At 38.5% G+C, this 26,653-nt stretch overlaps 1 protein-coding gene across 1 annotated transcript in view; it reads left to right on the top strand.

Moving 5' to 3' along the window:
• The window catches only part of LOC126095773 (sodium channel protein para), a 923,047-nt gene that overhangs the window by 198,634 nt on the left and 697,760 nt on the right, over positions 1-26,653 (top strand). The window contains exons 9-10 of the mRNA XM_049910580.1: positions 10,645-10,809; positions 17,059-17,331. Of these exons, the coding sequence (XP_049766537.1) occupies positions 10,645-10,809; positions 17,059-17,331 (438 nt within the window). The remainder of the gene's footprint in view (positions 1-10,644; positions 10,810-17,058; positions 17,332-26,653) is intronic.

The raw sequence follows: 26,653 nt of genomic DNA on the forward strand, positions 1-26,653 counted from the left end.
TGTTTATGGTGCTGAGTGGTCAAAGTGAAGCATTTTACAGTGTTGCTAATGCGCACCATTTGCACTTCAAACTTGTCGATTGCTGTAGTGTAAACACAGTGGGTTTTGTGAAAGCATGTATATAAACACAAGTTTTCCTTCACATGTGATACTTATTGTACCGGTTTCAGTGTTTCTCTGTCACTGTAATCCATTAACTTTATAACAATCTGTCTGCCATCACAATGCATTAAACACAGTTGAGGACTGGAGCAAAGGTGGACAAGTCATCGTACAACTGTTTACTGAACATGTCCTGTTAATTGTGATGCTGCATATAGCAAATGGAGTGGGTTATGTTGGGTGTAGGCGGTAGAGGCACAATACGTTCCGGACTCAGTCGACAGGCTCCAGGCATAAGTAAAATTAATGCATGGTAGTGAAGGGCATACGAGGTATAATCATATAAATTAAACCTAAATAGAAACCTGATAGAAGGTGTGGTAACTCCATTTGCAGTACACCGATGACATCAGCCATGCTTTGGAACAAGCTGCCAAGTAAGCTTTCCGTTTATAACTCTAAGTGCTAGAAGCCACTGCATTAGCATGGTGTCACCGTGCTATACAACTACTGTCTGCAGGTGGAAAACAAACATCCAAGATGTTACAAATGTCCAAGGTGCTGTAATCTGGCAGTTGTCATCGTATTTCGTGGTTCTCAGTGTATTTAATGATGTAAGCTATAAATTTTTGCTATTTTCGAGGTGAACATAAAATGAAAGAACCCAGAAAACTGATTGTTTTAAGATATAATTTTTGATGCATTTCATTGGGAAATCATTCAGTTAGCTCATATATCATTAGCAAAAGTGATAGTCTTTTCAGTTATGTACCCTAGAGTAATGCTAGTAGGAAACTCTACTTTTTTCCTAGTATGTCTATTATTTGACGTAAAATTTTGGAATTTATTTCTTGTTTGTTTATGGATTTGCAATTTGGTTGTGTCCGTTGATGTTATCCGTGTTGATAAAATGGCTGCCTATGAGGAGAAGAATGAAATTCTCACACCAACTTTGATTTGCAGCTTCTGTGCCTATATGTATTTTATAATCCAGTACTCCAGGAATTCTGAATGTTTCATAGGCTAAGGTCACTAAATTTATTACGCAGTGAGCTGAACAGATTGTGTTATTGTGATGTGGTGGCTACACTGACTGTTGGATGAAGTAACAAGTCACCAGCCAGCAAGAGCTCGCTAGCTCGAAATGGCTGATGTTTCCTTAATTCTGACTGAGCATATTCTTTGAGATTTGGTGTTTGAATTTAAAAGATTGGCGATTGATATTATTGCTGAATACAGTACATCAGAAATATCCGGAGAAAGATGAGACTGAGTTATAAGTGGCACAAGAAAAGGTAGCAGCTGGGCCTCTTTGTCATCTGTTAGCTTGGTCCAGAACACTTCGCATCGACTATAGTGTTTTTCTATAGCTGCTGTGACCTACTAGTAGTTGTATCATAATTGTGTGTGGTGAAGCTAAATGTTGGAAGTTGTGTTGGCAGTGCCAGTTGTGGATTATATCAGTGTTTCCTCTTTCACGTCACCCCTCTCCACAGTGGCCTGCGCTGCTTATAACTTGTTCAGTCACATCATATATCAATAGAAAAGAAACAGGATGAAGACAAGCAAGACATCGAGTAAGAACTTAGAATCAAGGGAAGAAACATAATATTGGGAAATTTTTAGCATTGATCTTATGGGGTTTTCACAGGGATTATGAATTTATGATGTAGAATCATGAAAAATGTAAAATTGGAAAATGTAAAATCAAGCTTCCAGTGTACTCATCATATAGTGGAGATGCTGAGTCACAGATAGGCACAACAAAAAGGCTGTCAAACAAGTAAGCTTTTGGCCAAAAAGTCCTTCATCAGAATAAGAAAACATATACTCAAGCAAATGCAACTCACAACTGATTGCATTGGCAGCCATTGAAGGTTGATGATCACATCCATGACGCTCTTGCTTTTGAAAAACCTATTATAAAATGTGCTGCTCTTCTTTGGATCTTCTCTATATCCACTATAAACTTAACTGGTAAGGGTCCCAGACTGATGGTCACTACTCAAAAGCATACAAGTATTTTAAAGGATATCTCTTTCAAGGGCAAATATCACTTTCTTTGTACTATTACAAAGAATCTCATTGCCCCTGGTTATATGTTTCTAGATATTTTATAGTCGTTATGTTTCCTGTGATTGGTGGTCTGCAATGTAATTGAACAATAGTGGGTCCTGTCTCCTGTTTGTGCACATTATGTTACATTTATTTATGTTTTGTGCAGTAAGTGTGGTTTCACTGCCATTTTCCTACTTTTCTCTACAGTCTCGCGGTTTTATGACATTTCTATGCACGCAGCAGCATCATCCAGGAAAGGCTTTCTGTTAACTGTGGTGTGTTGAGGGCTGGGGAGGGAGGCTGTGAGATGCAGATGCACAATGCCATCATCCATGTAAGTTATGTACAAGAGGGTGACCAAGCACATGCCTTAGATGTGAGTTGCCTTTATGGAGAAGAATCAAAATTACACGCTTTATAAAGCAGGCACCAAGACTAAAACTGATGTATTACAGATCGTGCTCTTCAGAAAGGTATTATAAACTGAGGAGCTAAAAGTCACAGGAAGGTTTGTCCTATTCGAAGATCTGCTTTGTAAGACAATTGAATATTGTCGCTAGGTGTGGTGTAACGCATGAGAGTGGAAAAAATACCCAAGCACCCTGTTGCAGATAATCGTGTACTGAATATGCCAGCAGGTTTAAAGTTAACCGACAGTTAACCGAGTTTGAATGTGAAATGATAATTGGTGCATGGATTATAGTGTATTAGAGATTAGACAAGAATTCTGCTTCTAAAGTATTGCAGATAACAATGTTTCCATGTGCTTAAACCACTACAGCATGACCACAAGTGTTTGACAAATGGACATCATGTCACCTCTGCAGAGCCTTATTGTGTGAACAACAGTCTAATATGGGTCAGAATTGCTGCCAGTATGAATATGGGGTTTCATGAACCCTTTTCTACCAGGACTGGATGGAGACAAATGCATCATACAGGCTTCAGCAGCTGATTATAGACATATGTCCCTCTTTGTTCTCATGAGTTTTGGTCACTCATATATTAAGACTTTTGAACAAAATATGGATGAAACTGAATGAAAGACTTGGCAAAATTTGAATTAATATACTCAAAATCAATTGCAGTTAGATAGTACTGCATGCTGTAAATAGAAGGGCAGAAGAGTAGCCAGTCCCAAACACAGTTGAGAAAATCCGTGGTTCGCCTGGCCCAGTTGATATTATCCCATGAGGGCCCTTTTCTTTAGCGACATCAGAGGCAGAATAGGGACCATCCAAAGGCATAATGGACGGAGGAGGAATATCCTTTTCATGGTTCTCAGCAGTTGTGGAGGGGATGAGACCACACCAGATGGCCTGGCTGTGATGGCACAACACAGTGATATTTCAAGTCTGCGGAAGTCCGTTGCAGTGGTAACGCAAGTCCAACGGTGATGGGAAAAGCAAACAAATTATGTCTCTCCAAATTCACCTGTGTGAAAGTAAATTTATGACTTTCATCTCTGCATATACTCCCACCTTGGATGCTGATGTGGATACTAAAGATCAGTTCTATAACTTGCTGAGCACAGCCATCATCAAAGTACCACCTCAAGACAAACTGTTATTTGCCAACGATATCGACATCAGTGCTTATAAAGAACATCAGCTATGGACCAATGTGACAAGGACACAAGGTCTTGGCAACTGCCTCGCTAATAGTCTGCTGCTCCTTGGTTTATCTGATCAACGGGAATTCTTTATTACCAACATCCAGTTCCACTTGTCTCCTCACTTGATACACTGGCGCATTATTGACTATATTAGCACCAGGAAACGTGATAAAAAAGATGTACTTGTCACCAGGATCACAAGATATGTTGATAACTCTGGACAGATCATAAGCTCCATTTCTACTGTTTGAGGATGTGAATCACCAAAAAGATCCACCTACAATCTAGCCCGATGGAAATTCAACACATCTAAACTTTAAATTAAACACATTGCTCCAGATTACAGAAATACAATCTCGAATAAGCTGGCTCGTCATCCAGTCAGCACTGATAGTACAAATCTGGAATGGACCACACTTCATAAGGTCATTACTGAGTCAGCTAAAGAAACATTGGCTTTGTGAAGAAGAAAAGGCAATACTGGTTTCATAAAAATGATAAAGAAATTATATATCTGATCAGTGCCAAAGATGCTTTTCCTTTGTGAAGAAAGCACATTTCATTGAACTTATGGGCAAATATCAGGCACAATTAGGGAAATCCAGAATAACTGGTGGCAACAAAAAGCTGAATAACTACAAAGATTTTCTGATGTTTGTGACCTGCAAAACTTCCATGCAGGCATAAAGGAGGTAGACAACGCAATTCGATTCTCACCAGGGACACTTGAAGACTGCTAATGTTTCCATCACTTTAACTGAGAATGTAGAAATCTCAGAGTATTGGAAAGAACATTTCTCTGTGCTTCCAAATTCTGCCTCCAGTGTTGCTCAGGACTTTGTAATGTCCCTGAGCAACCTCAACAATTATGGGTGGGATTTACACCCACATACAGGTACTTTATCTAAGCACTCAGTCAACTAAGACCAAGAAACCCTCCTGGCCTTGATAACATTCCTCCAGAATTGATACAAAATGGAGGTATTCCCATGAAGACTAGACTTTTTACACTGATCCTTTTAATTTGGTAAACTCCAGAAGTACCTGATGACTTGAAGAGTGCTACCTTCATCATTAGCTTTAAGAAAGGCTACAATAGTGTATGTGGTATATTGCTATTGTCAGTTGCAGGTAAAATTCTTGCAAGAATTCTATTACATCAGCTCCAGATTATTTCAGAAAGGATTTTGCCTGAATATCAGTGCAATTTCTGAACCTCCAGAGGCATAACAGATGTGATGTTTTGTGTTGGACATCTCCAGGAAAAATGCGGAGAGCAATAGAAGTCTCTATGTTTAGTTTTCTATGACCTGGAAAAAGCCTTTGATTCAGTACCTAGATCTACCACGTGGTAGGTACTAAGTCCTGAAAACTATGTGGAATTGGTTCAAGCTCTACTTGTTGGTATATCTGGTCAAATTCTTTGTGTTAATTTTGCAGCAGATTCATTTCAAATCACACAGGGTCTGAAGCAAGTCTAGGCGCATGCTGCAGCACTCTCTGCACTGTACATGGATGCCTTATAGTATAGATCATCTGCAAACAGCCAAGTCATGGATATTAAATTTTGTTTTGATGGAGGTCTCTGTATTTAATCTGGCAAGATTTCATTCACAGACTTGTACCTAGGTAACCCAGGTGACAAAGCTCCAGTATGATGATGACATTTCGTCTCATGCTCTGACACAGAGTTACAACAGTCAGCCAACTACTTCAAAACTGCATGTGATCACTATGATTTTACCATCAGTGTGGGGAAAATGAAGATACTTGCACAATCTGTGCCAGGATTACCTCTCCCTGAGTTCACTATCTCCATCCTATACCTGGCACTAGCCAGGTACAGCACTTTTCATATCTTTGAAGCATCTTGTCTAAGTGATGTATCTGCGAATAAGATGTTGATAAAAGAATTGAGGCTGCCCATTCATACACCAGTCTTCATGAATAAAGGCATAAAGCTGCACACCAAACTCATGGTGTATGGAACTGTTGTCATGTCTGTACTTGTGTATGGCTATGACACTAGGACATGCTATAGCCATGATATCAAGAAACCTGAGCACTTCCACCAACTAAAAGTGAGATACATCTTGAACATAGAGTGGGACAACCATGTGACTCACACTGCAGTTCTCGAGAAAGTGCATATAAACAGCATTAAGGCAACCATCAGTGATCATCAACTGAGGTGGTTGGCCATGTTCATTGCATGCCTGATACAGCGCTGCTCCACCAAATCCTTTATAGCGACACTGCTCTGACAGTAGAACTCATTTAACTCCTGTCAAGTGATTTAAGGACCAGCTAAAACACATCATGAAGGCGGCTAGCATAAACATACAGGCATGCGAAGAATGTGTTATGGGCCACTTAATGCGGAGGAACACTACATTAACTGCTGTCGCCTTGTTTGAAGGAGAACACTGCCGACACAAAAAGGCCAAGTGAGAAGCAAGAAAGCTCCTTCAGCTGCAACCATGCCCTCCTCCAGCCATTCAGTGTGAGTTGTGTGGATGCATGTTTTATGCCAGGATTGGTCTGTCAGCCACCAGAAAAACGCCCATAAGTTGAGTTGAAATGCTCATTCCATGCAGAGAGAAGCCTTGCATACTTGGTTTCAAGTTGCAGTTGCAACGACGATGGAGCAAGTTGTGTAAGACGAGGACAGACATCCACTCTTTTGCAGATGAATAATGGGTTGTACATTGCACGCTTGAAGATGGTAAAATCACTTCAACTTTTTGAGTCCTTACTCTGTGCTCTTATTCTACCTGTAGTGCTCTCTGTTGAGTCTTTCTCTTTGCTCTTGTTGTAACAGAAGTACTCTCTCTCCCTCCCTCCCTCCCTCCTCCTCTACTTTTCCTCCTGAACACACACACACACACAAAGTGGCTGTGTGTGTGTGTGTGTGTGTGTGTGTGTGTGTGTGTGTGTGTGTGTGCAAGAAAGGGAGGTCAGTGACAAAACTTACGTGTACTGTAAGGCAGGAAAAAAACATCATAATTGTGGACTTTCCAGCTCTTGAGATGGCATGTGTGTGCTGCAGTTAAGTATTGATCGTTTTGAGAACAAAACTATCTGAAAATGTGCTGTTAACAGGATCGAAGAAATGCACCACAGAAATAAAAGCTACGTTAAAGTAGGTTATGAGAACGCACACTGAATAAAGTAGAAGGGGTTCATAACAAGGCAGTACAGTTTCAACCTAAATGTGGTTGATATAATGCATAACATGACAGAAAGAATTGGAGAGTATAGTGATAATGTATTGATCTAATGATATGTTGTAATGTGAAAGATGTAGTTTAACAGCAGCTAGATGCACTAATAGTGGGGATTTCTGTACATCATATGAAATTTAATGTGAGAGTTAGTGAGTTCTCCATTGTGTCGTGGAAGATGTAGAGGGGTACCCCAAGACTTGTGCTGGTAGGAGAATGGCTGAAAGAAATTTATAGCTTCCAATATCTTCTAAGCATAGAGGAAACAAGTGGAAGAAATGATGAGGAAGTCAGTGAGAGTTGGAGGCAACCTTTAGTGTTTCAGAAAAGTGTCAGGAGCTTGGTGTGGAATAAAGGTACTGCTCAGAAAGCCAAGGGAGTAATATATCGATCCTGGTATGTGCGTATCCCTTTGAAATATGAAAAGTAAAGACAAGGGATTTCAAACAATAGAAAATTCAGGATGGAATAATGACAATATTATGAAAAGGATACAGTGCTACTCATTTGCTATGGGAAATGTTAGGTTGCAGACAGCAAATGCACCTGATGAGAGAAGCAATTTGCTTTGAGGGGGGGGGGGGGGGGGGGATGGAGGGAGCTTGGGCAGCGAGGCTGAGGTGAGTGATGGTAAAGTATTGCTTGTGGGAGCACACGGGGAGAGGGTGGGGCAACCAGGCCCGATCTGGTGGTAAGATGGAGGGGGGGGGGGGGGGGAGTGGAAAAGGAGAGAAGGGAAAAGACTGTGGGTGCATTGATGGAATAGAAGGCTGTGTAGTGCTGGAGTGGGAACAAGAAGGGGGGTAGGTGGGTGAAGGACAGTGACTAACAAAGGTTGTGGTCAAAAGGGTCATGGGATGTAGGTTATATTGCAGTGAGAGATTCCACTTGCACAACTCAGGAAAACCTTTGCTGGTAGGAAGAATCCAGATTGAAATGAAGAATGTTGTGTTGGAGAACATGTTCAGCAACTGGTTGGTCCAGTTGTTTCTTGGCCACAGTTTGTCGGTGGCCATTTATGCGCAAAGACAGCTTGTTGGTTGTCATGCCCATGAAGAGTTGTGGTTTCAGTGTAGCTTGTGGATCGCATGACTGGTTTTACAGGTAGTCCTGCCTTTGATGGGATAGGTGACACTTAAGGCTGGGCTTGACTGGGTAGTGGTGGGAGGATGTGGGGACAGGTCTTGCATCTAGGTCTATTGCTGGGATACGAGCAAGCGGGTGGGGGCAGAGGTGGAGTAGTTATATAAGAGGATATTGTGTAGAGATTTCAGCAAGATATAGGCAACTGAACTGAAATTTCACTAAATCAAATTGAGAATAACATAGATTAACATAGTAATAACTGAAGAGATCAGTAGCATATAGAATAGGCAATGATTAATTATAAAAATGTAATAAGAATGATGTGTTTGAGTACCCTTAAAGATGCATGAATTGAGGCTTCAAGGCGAAGGACTGAAAGGAAGACCCAGGAATAGTTGGCTGAAAGGACTGTAGGAGGGTATTGTGAGAAAATGAAAGCACTGGAACAGAGCTTGAGTTTTTTCATTCCTCCCTCATAAATTTTGAATTCCACAGATAAATAACAAACTCATTTGCAATCTGAAAATATACTTCAGTAAAATGGCTTGTCCTTCTCTGTTGCTGACGGTTCTGTTGAGTTTCTACTTCACAAATTCCAATAAAATTTTGCTTAAACAGGAAGTATTTTGTTTGTGGTCATAGTGTATCATCAGTATGAGTTCATAAAATATTTCCTCTGTACTTTGATGCAGAACTGTTTCCTTATGTCTGATATGGATGACATATTTCTGCAACACAAATGAAATGATTGCTACGTATGTCTGGTTTTGTTAGAAAGAAGTGCACAAGGAACTTTACCACTGAGATCTTCATTTACACTAAATTCTGTAAAACATATTTTTAATTTTAGTGCTGTATTCTACTTAATTTTGTTTTAGCTTTTTTTATTTATATATTTTGTTACATCTGGAAATGTAAGGGAAAATTATGTATTACATCTTTATGGAACATACTTTATGATTGTCAGTAAAATTTTTAATGATTTGTTGAAGTTGGTTTGTGGCTTACGTAATACATGATGGCTCAGAATAACAGTGTGATTTGTAGTTGATGTTGGCAGACCTGTAACAGTAGTGGGAGTGGGAAAATGAAATCAAGCTTTGCAGCAGTAATGAACATTTATTTACCATGGTGCATTCAACATACATGTGTTTTATCAACATGCTGACAGTTCGACTGCACATGAGAGTTTTGGTGCCATTATCGTATCCCACTGTGTGTTCAATTTCCACCATATAGAGTGGTTTAGCTCTGAATTAAAAGCCTAGTGGGGTTGTATGGTCTGTTCATAATCCTGAAATCATTGATGTTGTGTGAACTATCTTCAAAAGGTGTCCTTGTTGTGCAGTACAAAAATTACTGCATCATTATAGGTTGCACATTGAAGTATTCAATAAATACTCCATTACCTTCACTTTCATGTAAAAAAATTGTGCAGGTTGTGTAACAACTGACTCCTAATCCTAAATCCTAGTGACACTTACCTAGGAAATTAGTGAGAAATTGTGGGCTAAAGTAGGTGAGACACAAACTTCATTCAAAATCTTTGATTGTATGGTGAAGCCCATATCCTGCTGAACTTCACCAACATCCTTTACACAGTACCAAAATTACTATATGGAGTGTATTGCAGTGTTGTGCTGTGGGGTGATAGGCCTTTACTTTCTTGGTGGAACATAATATCAACATTTTAGAAATGTTTTTGGTTTCAGGACTTCATATATTATCAGATATTGACTTTCAGTGCTCCTAATTTCAATAGGATGGGCCCAACTTGCACATTGACCCACCATATGGTGGACTGCAGAGTTTGTATGTAGATGTATGTAGAAGTCTATGACAGCAGTAAAAGGTTTGTCGTAGGGGATTGTGTAATTTCAAAAGAATTCTAATATTATGTGGCCACTTCTATCTCCAGCCCTTTCAGTCTGTGACCCTTTTTAGGATGGCAACTGAAGAGTATCATGTACCACATTAGACCAAGAACTCTAGGTCAGCACAGCACCCTGATTGAAGAGGAAATCACCAACATCCCGTGTGATGACATAGTGCCACAGTAAGAAGAACCTGTAGCAGTGATTTTCTGAATGCATCCAGTGAAGTGAAGTGGGCATCATTTGAATGATGTAATTAAGAAAAAGAACCCTTAATGCAATATCTGGTCCCATAAAACATATTTTGAACCCAAATAAAATATGAATGCATGATGAGGTGATTAATGCAACTGTGTAATAAATAAGCAGGAGATTCCAGGTTCGAATCCCAGTCCAGCACACATTTTCGCTTGCCACTGCTGAGCCGGCATAAAGTTCCAGTGCAGCTGATATCACTTGTCCCTGCGCTTTCCTTTCTCCCACTTCATCTTAAATTTACATAACACCCAAATAAATGATCTTTCAGTTTTCTACTTATTTAAAATTTTCCATTTATCTGTGCCACCTAGCACAAAGAAAGTGTTCCTGCACCTGGAACTACAAGTTTGTTACTGTTATACTATTACATACACACATGACATTGAATAGCAAAAATTGTATAACTTGTGGTCTCTGTCTTTTACAGATTCTCCGATCAGCAGGTCCATGGCATATGTTGTTTTTTATTGTTATTATTTTTTTGGGTTCATTTTATCTTGTCAACTTAATTTTGGCCATTGTTGCTATGTCATATGATGAGTTGCAAAAGAAGGCAGAAGAGGAAGAAGCAGCAGAGGAAGAAGCTATCAGGGTGAGATTTAGCGTCCTATATCAATTTTTATGATGTTCTCATTCTGATAGATTTGTGGAATTTAGTAACAGTGCTTAGTTGCCTGTATGAATGGATGTGTTTTAAATTAAAAGATTCATTTTTCCTTTATTTTATAGAATTTCTTGTAAAAGATGTATGTTTCTAACTCTGTGTTATTGAGCAGGTGAACATAATTTATATATTTTTACAAATAAATGAATTTTCTAAACTGATCTCTCATGAAAGAAAATTGAAAATTTGACTTTGAGTTACACTAATCAGTCTACTCCAGCTCCAGCTTTATAAGAAACAAGTAAACAAAAAATATGGAATAAGACGATTAATAAGTGAAAAGGAGTTCCAATATGGATATATGACTGCTTCATGTGGAAGCAATGGACTTCTGAAATTGTAATGTTAAAACAAAGCCCTGAAATGCATATACACTGCAGTAAACCACATTTGCTAGCTATTGACTGATCGGTTATCCATAATGGATTGCTCTTCAGACTCACCATTTTTCCTGCAGTGTAGTTTGGTCCAATCTTTGGCACTCTGTCTCCACTTGACACTATCCTGTGTTTGGTCAATAATGAGGCACACTATCTTGAGGTTTATATGGAGGATACAAGCCAACATTGCCTCATTCTCCCAATAGGTCATTTAGCATTGACTTTCTAGAAAAACTTATATTTTACTATTGTACCATGATCTGCTCAAAGTACATGTCCATACCACTGTAGATAACATTTTCTCATCTTCTCATCAATAGATATCATTCCATATGGCCTGTGTATTTTCTCATTCGTCATATGATCATGAAATATTGGGCCAGATGTCCACTGAAGCATTTTGATATTCATTGCAGCAAATAATAGTTCTGCTTCTTTTGTTGTGGGCCAACTTCCTGCTCTGTTCAAGGCAACTGGGTAAATTTCGGAGTGGTGTATTTTCGACTTGAGTTGGTCCAAGATCTTCTTATCACAGAACACATCAGTCTTAGCTCACCATTTAAGCCCTGCATTGCTAAAGCAGTTTGTGATTTCAGGAACAACTGACCCATCAGCAACAGTTTTTGAGGAGTTTGTCTTTGGCACATCTATATTGTTAATCTTAATTGTGTCTGCATTATTGCACCAGTTGTGATTCTCTCATGCTTGGGCTTGTTGTTGGAGGTGATTCTTGTCTTCAGTAGCCAGTAGAAGATCATCATTGCACGGCAGGGTCCAAGTTGCTAATTTCTGAAGATCTCTGATGACTGTGACCATTACGAGGATGGTTTGTTAAGTTCTCGGAATCGCCACGGAGGGTCAGCGCTAGCGCAACGAGTTGTTTACATGATATTCATTGGACTGTTGCCTATAAACACGTGCTACATCAGTGATCTTGGAAGAAAGCTGTGGTGGTGATGTGGTTCTGTTGTTGTTCCTGCATAGTAATTTGCGAAGGTGGAAAAATTCGAGATTCGAGCACTGATTAAGTTCTTTATAAACAAAGGTATGAAAGCAAAGGACATTCATGCTGATTTCCAGAACACATTGGGGGGACTCTGCTCCTTCATATTCAACTGTTGTCAGGTAGAAAAATGAATTTAAATTTGGTCGGGAGAGCTGAGATGATGATCCACACAGTAGTCATCCAAGATGTGAAGATGTGTCACTACTCCAGAAATCATCACAAAAAATGCACAAAATGGTCATGGAGGATCACCGATTGAAAGTGCGTGAAATTGCTCACGCTTGCCAGATGTCACGTTTTAACTGAAGAATTAGAAATGAAAAAATTATCTGCAAGATGGGTGCCACAACTCTTGACGCGTGCCCACACATGTCTTCACCATGGCAAAATTAGACGTTGCCACACCAGCCTTATTCACCTGATATGGCTCCGTCAGACTTCCATGTCTTCCCAAAACTGAAAATTTTTCTTTTTTGATGAAGATTTACTTCAAACAAAGAATTGATAGCTGGAGTTGTCAACTATTTTGCGGGCCTGGAGGAAGCTCATTTTCGAGATGAGATCAAGGCACTGGAACATTGTTGGACCAAGTGCATTAATCTACAAGGAGGCTACATTGAAAAATTTAAAAAAATGTTTCAGTGATGTAAATACTTTTTTTCTATTCTGTTCCGAGAATTTTTCAAACCACCCTCGTATTATGATGAACAGAAGGGAAGAAAGAGAAGATCCCTCGTGGACACCTAAGAAATGGAGAATCATCTGATATTCCAGCAGCAGAAAGTACTTGCTTTTGGGATTGTGATAGATCAGCTGGACCCATTCAATTCGTTCTTAAGGTACTTCATACTCTCGGAGTGTAAACCATAGTACTCACTCAAAAACCATTTCCAGTGAAGATGCTTATACTTCTCACAGTGTTCCTCAATAAGCAAGCGAGTTGTATAGATAGAATCTGTGGTCCCACAACCTTTCTCAAAGCCACACTGATTGTGCATAATAGATTATGTCTCACTGTCTCTGATTGTATACCATATTTACTGTAATTTGTTGAGGATGCTGAAGAAGGTAATTCTTGTTGTGAACTAAATAACGAGACATCATGTACAGTTGTATCTGATTTGTTGCAGTCTAGTAGAGGCAAAGGTATTAGGCTACAAAGATAATGCAATTCTCAAATCAATAATCTCAAATGGAAAGTTTCCCATTGTTGTTACTGCTGGAAAGTTTCTTTGGAGTAATGTTGGACATTGTTGTGGACATTGAAAAATATTTTAATAAGGTGACTGCTCATCATTTTCACAGTCAGGCCTGAAAATGACACTCAGCATTACTCGCAAGAACGATTACTACCATGTATATCCTCCCTACTCGTCTCAAGAGGGACGACCATTTACTCAGTCTGTATAGTTTCTTTTAACTCTATAATCAGTACTGGAAATGAAATCACAATGTCAGAGTAAATGGCATTTGATAGTTCTCTCTTCACAGACAATCTTTAGATTATTGCCAAAAATTTGTCTGTGGTCATATCAGATATGAGCTCGAATTGAAGAACGCTTTTGCTGCATATGTGAAAAATAGAATGTAACAAGAAGTCTGTAACAACTTTATGACTCAGAGACGGAAGGGCCCAACAAAAGCTGTGCCAGTGACAGTATATGGGTTGGTAAATTGAACACAATCTGGTGGCTGTAAGGTTCTTTGTCACATCGTCTAACATTAATTTCTGTTTTCACAAAGGAGATACGTATTTGTGAATTTATTAATGATTAGCTTTGTATTTGATAAATGGCCACCTTGTGAAGGATGAAACCTTTAATACACATTGGGCTCTTTCCCCAAGCAGTCAAATCAGTGAACAGGAATCATCCTCCCCAAGTTGTGTAATATAATTGCTTAGGAACTGGTCATTGTGCAAATATGTATCTCAGTGTAGTCAATGTTGCTTGTCACTGTCAAAGGAGGATGTCTTGCTGAAACATGTGTAACAGTCTTGTGGACTGTAATTTGTGCACAGTGAATTTGCTATTCACTTTTGCTAATTATTGAACATTAAAAATAAAATTCAGAGTCCATGTTAGTGTAATACTTTCCAGTTAGAAGTGTATTTTGATGCTTTGTTGCAGAATTTCCAAGCACTAGTAGTGAAAGCTTGTTAACACATCTTCCATGCTTCTGGAAGAGAATTGCTTGAGCTCTCATTTTGATGCCACATGTCAGTTTAGTAAGGTATACCATCCAAGACTGTAATTTTGCTTCTGACATCCTGTGTTTGTAGGAACTGTCAGATTAACTGTTAAATGTTTTTAAACCAATGTATTACAGCAGTAAGAAAGGCCTCATATACAGCCTGACATTACTGTGTACTCACTCTACAGTCTTGCTTTTGTGGTACTATATTACAGTGACTGTCAGAAATATTCAGAAGTTGCAAAACCAGTGAGACAGTTTATAATTTGAGCCATAGCAATATCACCTTTGTTTTGAAAAATAAACTCCCTTAAGATAGATACTGGTTATAAAATGCTGAGGGTGTAATAGAGTCTTTCAGCCATATGTTGTTACTGACATTTCAGATCAGATCTGTCAGTAAGTTTCCCTCTAATGAGACAGCAGTCAAAGAGCAACAGATCTGATCCTGTATCCCAGCTGAATCAAAGACTATGTTATGTTCATTCAATGATGTTCTTCATATAACCCTCAGTGGTTCTGAATTCTTAGCCCATTTTTCCAGTGGTGGATTTATGTGTTGTAAAATTACCTGGTATCTCAGAGTGAATGGACATGGTTTAATTGTCACCTTTGCAAGCACCAATTCCAATTGACCCGTAGTGAGGAGGTCCTCCAGGATGCTGAACGTGTGAGTTCCTGAATAATGCACACCTTTTTGTACAAGAGTAAGTGACTTTAAATCCTTCCTCTTATACAGAAAGGTGTGCATTATTCAGGAACACACATTTTCAATAACTTGGCCAGCAGCCATAAAAAGCTCCTGATCTCACAGCTTGAGATTAAGCAATTTTGATTTCCACATCATTGTGTTTGTCTCCTGTTAATTTTCTAGTGCATCTTTACTATGTGGGAACTGTACTTCCAACAAAACAAAAGTCCTTTTAAGTGTTTGCTATAGATATATCACTTATTTTATTTCTGGAACATCTTCAATTACATGTAATACAAGACGTGAAATGTGTATGTGTGTGTGTGTGTGTGTGTGTGTGTGTGTGTGTGTGTTTGTTAGAGACATACCTACATAATTTGTATCTAATCAATTCAGAATTATTTATTATTAAGAAAGCCATATCATGTACACTGCCTGTCAAAAAGAGTGAAGCACCCTGAAGACATGGTCAGAACTCATTGTAACTTCATATGTGGACACATTATTACGTAGATGATTATAGAGTTACAGTTCTCTGTGACAGGTAGAATGGCCACCAGAGTACATTAGTTTTTTCATCTCTAGTGCTGTTACCAGGTATGTAAGGATGCAAAGAGTATCAGATGTTGAGTGACCTCTCTGAAGAGCACAGAGATGTCACACAGTTATATGAGACAATGGTATCAGCACCTGATAGAGTTCAAAAGGTGTCTCACTGTTGGTCTCCATATGACTGGCTTGTGAAATCAAGCAATATCCATATTTTTTGGGCATTGGGATGTGACAGTGGCAGTCATAATCAAAGTCCCACTTGATCACGTCTGCTTACTGCGAAGATGGATCACTATATTGTGCCCCATGCCTGTTGTAACCCATTCACTTCTGCACCTGCTATCTGAGAACAAGTAATTAACTTTCTGGGACATTATTCTGTGTCATCCCACACCATTGGTCTGAGACTAGCATCAGCTGTACTAGTGAGCTTCCATCCCATGTGCAGGTTTCCATTAACACCATGACACAAATGGCTGCATTTGGAGAGGTACCATGTCTGGGAAGAATGTATGGCAGTGACCTGGGTCAGCGACCTAGGTAAATGTCCCTTTCTACCAAAGTTTTAGAGAGACACAACAGAGTTACTCCTGTTGTCGTGGTGTGGGAAACCGTCGACTATAACTTCAAGTCACAGATGGTGGAGGGCGCAACAGTACATCATGAACTTCATGTGTTGTCATGTGTTGCTTCTCATTCAACAATATTGTGGTGCCATTTTTCAACAGAAGAATGCTTGCCCACACATGGCAAGTGCCCTTGTGAACTGTCTGCATGATGTTTAGGTGCTCCTGTGGTCTGCAAGATCCTGAGATAAGTCCCTAAGAGAACATATGTGGTACAAGCTCGGTTGTAAACAATGTCCCAGTGACAGCATACAGGATATCAAAGACCATTTGCAACAAGTGAGGACCAGCTTGCCTCAGCTGTATGACTCCTTTGTCAGCTCAATCACTGTACATGTCCAGCCCAGAAGGAGTAAAATTTCATAGTGATAAGTGGATTCATACTGCCAAGCTTTTTGTAAATTTGTCTTGATTTTGTAATCACTTCAATAACACCGAGAACTTTCTCAGCTTGTGAAGTTTAATTTTGATTCTTCCTCCCATTCTGGGTGCTTCACTTGTCTTATCAGGCTGTGCATTACAGACAACTGATAATACTTCATGAAGAATGCAAATTAATTTAATATTGAATATAATTATTTATATTTTGTGTTGTTTAGATCAGACAGACATTGGGTGTACCCATGTTGTGTACATATAGAAATTTGCAGATAATGGCATAACTATGTTTATTGTGTAGTTTTCAGACAATAAGGAAACAGAATATATAATTATTAATACTGTTTAAAGGAAGCAGAAGAGGCAGCCCAAGCAAGAGAAAATAGGCAGGCAGCACGGGAAGCAGCAAGAGTATCAGCAGCAGCAGCTCAAGCTGCAGCCAATGTCGTCAAGTCACCATCTGATTTTTCATGTCACAGCTATGAGCTCTTTGTAGGTCAAGAGAAAGGCAACGATGATAACAACAAGGAAAAAATGAGCATTCGTAGTGAAGGTGGAGATTCACTTAGTGAACATCGGGGTCGTACAATAGGGCCTAATGGCAAGGTGCGGAAGGTGAGCGCGGTGAGTATCAAACTAGACTTTATTATTTTTACTTATCTACAGAAGTACGGCGTCTTAATGATTTCCAGGCAGACAGAAATCTGCATGGATACCTTCAAGCATCCCCTTTTCTCTTCTGAATAATTGTTCTGTACTTTATTGTGTATGTCTTTCCAAAGTGCATGAAACTATGAAATTGCCAATAATCATATATGTTTCTAGTTACTGTTTTGTGTTTCTGTGCATGAAACACTCGGCTTTCTCTTCCAAGACAATAGTTTTTCTGTCCACAATGGCCAAATTGACTGTAAGGTCTTGTTCCATCCCCAGACAGTCTATGTTTTGCCATGGCTCCTGAAAATAATAAAAATGCACAAGGAGTGTAAGATCAAACTTTGTAATAAAATTTAATTTACCAGTAGTGCTCACACTTTGGATGAAATACTTATGAGAAGTGCTTTTACTGTCAGTATAGAATTCGGTCTTTGTAGTGATAGTGTATTTAATTTTGCCCGAGTGAATATAGTTTGATGTGTCATATTCAGGTCATATGTAGGCATAACTACAGTGGCTAAAAAATGATATTTGTTTAAAGTAGCGATAGGGTTCATCAGAGAGGCATTCATTGTGACGAAGTTGTTAAATAGCAAAATACAGAACCTTGAGCTAATAATTTATCAGTTCCATAAGTGAACAGTTGGTAAAGAATTGTATTTATTTGGCAACTAACAGAACACACTTATTCACTTGCAACAATTACCAAATACATTCATTCAGAACTTCGAACTTTCCTAAATAGTTTTTGAAATATGAGAATGATTCTGCAATGTGATCAGTTCTTTGATCTCCTTTGTCTGATTTAGTTGTCTCTCAGTGCCACAATGGATGGTTTTATGAAAAGACTGTATTATTACCTTATTGGGACTTTTTAAATTTAATTTTTACTTGTTGCAATGTGGCATACATTTTACATAAAATTTACACATTTAATTGTGAAGGTTTTATAGGCTATACCTGTGGTATTATGTGTATTTGATCAATCAGAAATGATTTCATTTACAAATCGATCTGCAATTGTGTTGATCGTTATGAAGAACATTGACATATTTTGCTGTTTTTCTTTTATGTGACTCATTTACCATAAACGATATGCCTGGCCTGGATACATCTCTTTTTACTGAAGATGTAGTTAACTGAAAGTAATCATATTAAAATGACACATTTTATGCTGCTCAGTTTAAATTGAACCTCACTTAAGTGGTTTTTGTGCTCTACCATGTGGAAGTATTTTAACGGAAAATCAGCAAGAAGTATGAGGTGTGTTCAAAAAGAAACCGAACTTTTGAAATAGCATGCAAGCAGTAGAAGGAGTGCACTGCAACTATTAAGGGCACACAGAAGTCGGTTTAGACAACAAACTGCCATTTGCTGATTTTAGCTCTGAGAATTAGTAAGAGAGCTACAGCTGATGAAGTGAGCATGTACAAAAGTAGCTCGTCAGATTAGTGTCAAATTGGCAATCAGGGAGCTTGAAGAACAAGGTATAAGTGAAATTTTGCTACATCAGCTTGCTTAGAAATCATGTGGGAAGGACTGTAGAGTCACACTCAGTGGTATGAGTGGCTTAAGCATTTTCACCGTGGCAGAATGTCGGTCGGTGATGATCCTGAACGACCTTCCACATCAACAGATGATGATCAGTTCAAGAGAGTTCATGCTATGATTTACAGAAATCATCATTTAACTGTTGGAGAAGTTGGTGTTGAATCCAAACTCGCATGGGGGATGCTGTGAACAGGAAGAGGCCTGAATTGGGAGAAAACCAGACTTGAATGTTACATTATGACAATGCATTGGCTCACACATCATTCCTTGTCTCCAGCTGTCTTGCAAAACATCACATTTCTGTTGTTCCTTATTCATTGTATTCTCTGGATGTAGCCCCAGCAGACTTTTTCTTGCTTCCCAAAATTAAAACCACATTGAAAGGAAGTTGTTCCAACCTACGTAGGAGATCCAGGGTGATGCAAAAAGAGATCTGTGCACCAACCCAGAAAATGCACTCCAGGAGGTTTTCTAAAAGTGGAAGAAGTGATGGGAATGGTGTGTCACCAGTAGAGGGAACTATTTTGAGGAGGACAGTGCTTAAAGTGGATTACAATAAGCAATAAAGGTGTTATACCAAAAGTTTGATTTCTTTTTAAGCAAACCTTGTGTATGTAAAATTGGTAATCATAGATTATTAGTGTAGTACATCGTCAGTTGTAGTTCTTCAACATTCCTGTATTCTCCATTACTTTTTAATTATGTTTCTTGTCTATTCTCTTCTTTCTCTCTTCGTAGCTGATCAGCATGCAATGTATAATAATTTTACTTATGAACACCACCAGAAATGAATTTAATTCCTCTTGATTTTAAAAATTGTTGCTGAAAAACCACAAAATACATGAAATTAGTTAGTAGCAAACTGATAGTATGATGATACTGCCTGAGAGACCACTCAGAACAAACTTTACTGGAGGAATAAATGCAAAACAATGCTATAAGATCAGTTATAGGTTAACCCATAGTATACTTGTCGTAACTAAACAGAACAGTTTCTGAAATTATTTTTTAAAAATCAATGTCTATTTTGAAGAACTGAATACACACTAAGTATTATTTTTCGAAATTTAGCACAGTGTGCTGCAAGGGATTCTACAAGAAAACTAGGGATTATTGTACACAAGATTTTAAAGAGTTCACAGTACTTTATCTCAGCATATATCAATGAGTTCATTTCAGAATGCACCATGTTTTCTCTGAAAAACCCATGTAACCCAATTTTTTCTATGAAAAACTGTAAGTGAGATTTCTATGTAAAATAAGGATAAGGCAACAACTTACTTAAAGCAAGTGTGTGTGTGTATGTGTGAGTGTGTGTGCGCGCGCCTGAGTGTACATGAATGTGTGTACTATTGCTACAAAAAGAACTAGTGCTCAAAAGCTAGTGAGAATCGTAGTTTTTTTATGTGTTTGTGTGATCCACACTTTGATTTGTTTTAAGTGAGTGGTTGTCTTTACCTTATTTTATGTATTGCACCAAGCAAGAATTTCCATTATTATTATGTAAGTGAGATTACTTTTGAGTTAACAGAAAATGTGCTAACCAAAGGTACCAATATCTTGAGCACAAAAATAGATCTTAGTACTCACAATTTCTGTAGTTAGGGTAGTATTGACTTAGGTTTGTATGTGATAGGAATTTTTCTTTTCCTTTTATTAATTTAAAGGAATTTCATTCATAATGTGTTCTGTACACAGAAACCAACTCACTTACCAATAGAAGTGATAACCAGTGTCATTCAAGAATAATGCCAGAGACCATTGCTTTTAGGAGTTATGTGAATTTGTTTGAACATTTATATTGTTTTAATCTATCTGAGTGAAAACGTCCTTGTTTTAAAAAATTGTGTATCACTACAAGAGTTTTATTTGGCGTGAACAGAACAGTCTGTGGAGGTTAGTATTCAAAGTGGCTTATACCATTATCAAACTACTCTGAGTACATTTTATATCACTGCTTTGTTAGGTCACTAAAATCAACAGATCACACATTGTTAAAAATTGTATTTGGTGTCACATTTTGGTACAGTCCATCATCAGAACATCTGTGAAATGAAATGTAATTTCTGTGCAAGTACAAGCTCAATTTATGCATGGCATCAAGAGTAAAAGTATTTGAAAACATTCACAATTAACTTTACAGACCATATAAAACATCTTAATAATAGTATTATATCAAATTATAATCATATTCTTGATATCAGAGATCTGCTGATGGTGGACTGCTCTTTCAAAAACTAACTACAATTAGTTTTTGTGGATTGTGTTCCATAGTGTTGATAAATCTTAGAAATGACATATTGTAATATGTGAAGCTACTGTATAACTTATTTTTAATTGTACAACCAGTTTGTCAAAGAACACTATCCAGTCCAAATTTTTGCTAATAGCAGGTGTTGCATCTATATACAAGGGCTATTTGTAAAGTAACATTTTGACATTCCCCTTACCTGTCATTCTTGTTGCATTCATCTACATCAACATGGACACTGCAAATCACACTTAAGTATCTGGCAGAGGGTTCATCAAACCACTTTCACAATCATTCCCTATAAATCCAATCTCAAATAGCACCCCGAAAATATGAACACCTATATCTTTCCATGCAAGCTCTGATTTCCCATATTTTATTACGATGATTGTTTCTGCATATGTAGGTTGATGCTGACAAAATATTTTCGCATTCTGAGGAAGGAATTGGTAATTGAAATTTCCTGAAAAGATCCTGCCACAACGAAAAACACCTTTGTTTTAATGATGTGCACCCCAAATGCTGGAAAATCCAGGATGTAACAACATTAGAGAGGCAAGTTGCTACACATCATATAGCAGAGATGCTGAGTTGCGGTAGGCACAACAAAAGATCCACACAATTATAGCTTTCGGCCATTAAGGCCCTTGTCAGCAATAGACACACTCGCATGCACACACACTCACGCAAATGCAACTTGCACACATGTCTGCAGTCTCAGACAACTGAAACCACACTGCCTCAGACAACTGAAACCATACTGCCGTGGTGGTTTCAGTTGTCTGAGACTGCAGACATGTGTGCAAGTTGTGTTTGCATGAGTGTGTGTGTGTGTGTGTGTAAGTTTGTGTGTCTGTTGCTGATAAAGGCCTTAATGGCTGAAAGCTATACTTCTGAGGATATCTACTTCTTAGTTTCTCCGTTTAGACAGGTAAAGAGATGCACATCTATTCCTTTTCAAGCACATACAGAAGAAAACTCACACAACCATTAATTGCAGTCACAGTGTAGGTTGAATTTCACATTGGCACAAATAACAGTGACAGGCACATGAAGTGACTGTGCACACAAAATAACATGCAGTGCAATCACCAGCAATAATAACACTGCCCAGTAAATAGTAGTTATGTTTACTAATGAATGTGAAATATGACCTGTATGGTGCATAAATGACATAGTTTTTACATGAAACAGTGGAAAGTCTAGGTTGGAATATCAACAATACTATGAAAAGGATAGTGTAATGCAAATGGATAGATAAAAAATCTTCTCACCAAGTGGCAGCTGGGGAACATACACACAAAAGGATGTAACTTTTACAAGCTTTTGGAGCCAGTGGCTCCTTCTTCTACTAGAAGAGTTGAAGGGGAAGGAAGGGGGGTGACGGAAGAGGACTGGAGAGATTTAGGAAAAAGAGTCAGTTCAGAAAAGTCACCTAGAAGCCCAGGTCAGGAGACTTACCAGACGGGATGAGAAAGAAAGGATAGCTTGCTACTCTCTAGAAAGATGACATATTGACTTGCGGACAGGCACAAAAAGGCTGTCACACATTGAGCTTCAGGCCAAAGCCTTCTTTATAAAGGAAATACACACTCACATTCACACAAGCAAACACACCTAATTTACAAGACAACTATCTCTGTTTTCTCTCTGGCTGGAGCAGCCAGAGATAGCAGTAATGTGTATGAGGTGTGGCTGCTTGTTTGAATGTGTGTGTGTTTCCTTTCTGAAGTAGCCTTTGGTCGAAAGATCAATGTGTAGCAGTCTTTTCAGTGTGTCAACAACTCAACATGTCATCATTATGCTGAGTAGAAAACCACACTTTTCATAATATTGTTCACAGTTTTTACATGTGTGGTATCAAAACAAAACTTGTACTGGAAAATTATCTCTGAAACTGGTCATACAATTAAAAATAAATTATATAGCCACATCACGTGTTAATGATATATCATTTCTAACTACAAATAAATGCAACAGATGGAATAGTCATATAGCTGTAATTGTGTTAAATGCTTACAATAAAAGTAAATGGATAAATTAATAGTAAAATAGTCCTACTAGTAATGTAAAGATAATAGGAGCAAACACCTATAAATAAAATTTAAAACACTGTAGTCAAAAGTGTATAAATAAGAAATAAACATAAACCAGAATGGGGAAAAGGAGTAGGGGAGGCACCAGGTATGGGGAATATCTTTATTCACATATGGTGCTACCGTACTATCAACTTTGTATTTCATTGTATGCTTAACATTAAACTTGCTTGCAGTGTAAGATTGTGTGCTGGACCAAAACTAAAACTTGGGACTTTGCCTTTCATGTGGGCAAGTGCTCTGCTGACTGAGCTATCCAAGCACGACTCACCACCTGTCCTCACAGCTGTACTTCCAACAGTACCTCATCTTCTACCTTCTGTAATTCATTCTGGAGATAGCACTTTTTAAGACATTTGTAAATTCATATGTGCTACCTGACAATTTCAGTGTTTCATTGTATTGTAAATTTTGTTAGAACAGTAGCCCCATAAGTCAGTAAACATAATTCTCCCCATAACTAATGCTACCTCTCTCATTCTCCCAGTTCTGGTTTATGTGCATTTCCTATAGAACTTAGGGTGATTATTTCTTGTGTAATGTGAGATTCAAAAATGGTGTGTATCATTGGTTCTGGACCACATGAGCTATAGTTGGTTTGTGGGTTTTGTGATTATTGCCCTGCTGATCTCCCCCCCGGTCCTCCCCTCCCTGCATCCCTTCCCATCACCCATCAGCTCTCAAATGGAACACATGACTTTTTTTTTTATACTCATTTGACTGTTGTTTTTAATTTTGTTTAGGTGTTTTTTGTGTTACCTTCATGTTTTGTGTAATACTGTTTTTGTTATTAATTTGCCCATCTACTTTTAATATATACATTCAAGGTCACCACAGCCACACAGCTGTAACAACTGGGGCATGGGCATGCATTTGTAGTTAGTTTTTGAAATGGCAGCCCGCCATCAGTTGAACTCTGATATTGGAAATATAATTATGTGACACAGTACTATGTCTTATGGTATTTTTATGCTCTTTGAACTATTGTGAATGCTTTTAAACATTTTTATTCATAATGTCATGTATACTTTAATGGCAGTTATGTTTCATTTAACAAATGTTCTGATGATGGACTACTCCCAAAACACGTCATGAAGTATAGTTCTTAAAAAAAGGTGATCTGTTGATTTTAGTGACTTAATAAAGCCGTGATAAGATGTGCTAAGCATTTATGTAATGGTCGCTGGCCTCCTGCATGTCTTTATGTTGCAGCTTAACATTAGCAATCAAGACTGACCTCTTGTGTTTCCAGCCTGGACTTAAATGTTCCACTGTTTCCATTAATACCTTACTTTAAAATAAACGTTGATTGAGCAATTCCATTCCATGTAATCTCAATATAAAGGAAAATCCTTTGGTATGAGAAACATATCATGAAAGATGTAAACACAGAGAAACCAGTGATATAAGTGGGTTCCATGTGCTACACTAACTGATAACAGTAATGTTCCAAAATCGTTTGGGTGTGCATCCAGAACAAAATTATTTCTTGTTCCAGTATTTTGGCTGATGACAACACAGCCATTTTCAACATGAGTTGGTGACAGAATCAAAACCACTTGCCACAGTCATTTGGAGTAAATGCAACTTCATCAAGGATAAGACTGTCAGCAACGAGAGCGTCAGTCAAATCAAATGAAAATTTTTATATCACATAACGTGCCTCAAACAGTCAAAGATTGTAGCATACATGACTTGTCCATTATAAAACTACGTTCAGACTAATAACATTAGTCTAAGACAGATATTACTATAGACAGTTATCATGAAAAAGTAATCTGTGGTTATAGTACATATGATGTTACTGTTTTTTATTTGGGTACTATATTACATGGTCATCATTCAAGAAATTTTCTACACTGTAATAGCATTTACTTTTCAAATATTTTTCCTGATCTTCTTCAGTATTTCTTAGATTGGGTCACACTTCCCTTTCATGATTTTATTTACAGATTTTATATCCATATAGCGAGGACTGTTTTCGTATAGTTTTAGTTTGTGGGTTCTGTGGTAACTTGCTTCATGTGTAGTATTGTACTGATGCATGAAGCAGTCGCTCTCAAAAATTTGTGAGTTTCTCTCTCTCTCTGTGTGTGTGTGTGTGTGTGTGTGTGTGTTTATATATATATATGTTGTTGTTGTTGTTGTTGTCTTCAGTCCAGAGACTGGTTTGATGCAGCTCTCCATGCTACTATATCCTGTGCAAGCTTCTTCATCTCCCAGTACTTACTGTAACCTACATCCTTCTGAATCTGTTTAGTGTATTCATCTCTTGGTCTCCCTCTACGATTTTTACCCTCCACACTGCCCTCCAATACTAAATCGGTGACCCATTGGTGCCTCAAAATATCCCCTACCAACCGATCCCTTCTTCTAGTCAAGTTATGCCACAAATTTCTCTTCTCTCCAATTCTATTCAATACCTCCTCATTAATTATGTGATCTACTCATCTAATCTTCAGCATTCTTCTGTTGCACCACATTTCGAAACCTTCAATTCTCTTCTTGTCTAAACTATTTATCGTCCATGTTTCACTTCCATACATGGATACACTCCATACAAATACTTTCAGAAACGACTTCCTGACACTTAAATCTATACATGATGTTAACAAATTTCTCTTCTTCAGAAACGCTTTCCTTGCCATTGCCAGTCTACCCCGCAGCATCACCTGATTTAATTCGATCACATTCCATTATTCTCGTTTTGCTTTTGTTGATGTTCATCTTATATCCTCGTTTCAAGACACTGTCGTATCCCTGCTGGAGAGCCACATTCAGAATCTGATCAAGTCCCGGAAAGTATCCTGTCACAAGTGGGGCAGTTTTGGGGTTCTTCTGCGGAAGGTTCAAAAATGGCTCTGAGCACTATGGGACTCAACTGCTGAGGTCATTAGTCCCCTAGAACTTAGAACTAGTTAAACCTAACTAACCTAAGGACATCACAAACATCCATGCCCGAGGCAGGATTCGAACCTGCGACCGTAGCGGTCTTGCGGTTCCAGACTGCAGCGCCTTTAACCGCACGGCCACTTCGGCCGGCTTTTGCGGAAGGTTCCGTGTTTGAGGAGATGAGGAAGTGGCTCTGGTTATTTGCTTCTGTACCAGGTCGGGAGGGTAGTTACGGGATGCAAAAGCTGTTTTCAGGTTGTTGGTGTAATGGTTCAAGGATTCCGGACTGGAGCAGATTCGTTTGCCACGAAGACCTAGGCTGTAGGGAAGGGACCGTTTGATGTGGAATGGGTGGCAGCTGTCATAATGGAGGTACTGTTGCTTGTTGGTGGGTTTGGACGGACATGTGAAGCTGGCCATTGGACAGGTGGAGGTCAACGTCAAGGAAAGTGGCATGGGATTTAGAGTAGGACCAGGTGAATCTGATGGAACCAAAGGA

The sequence above is a fragment of the Schistocerca cancellata genome, chromosome 8, assembly GCF_023864275.1.
Source record: "Schistocerca cancellata isolate TAMUIC-IGC-003103 chromosome 8, iqSchCanc2.1, whole genome shotgun sequence".
Taxonomy (NCBI): domain Eukaryota; kingdom Metazoa; phylum Arthropoda; class Insecta; order Orthoptera; family Acrididae; genus Schistocerca; species Schistocerca cancellata.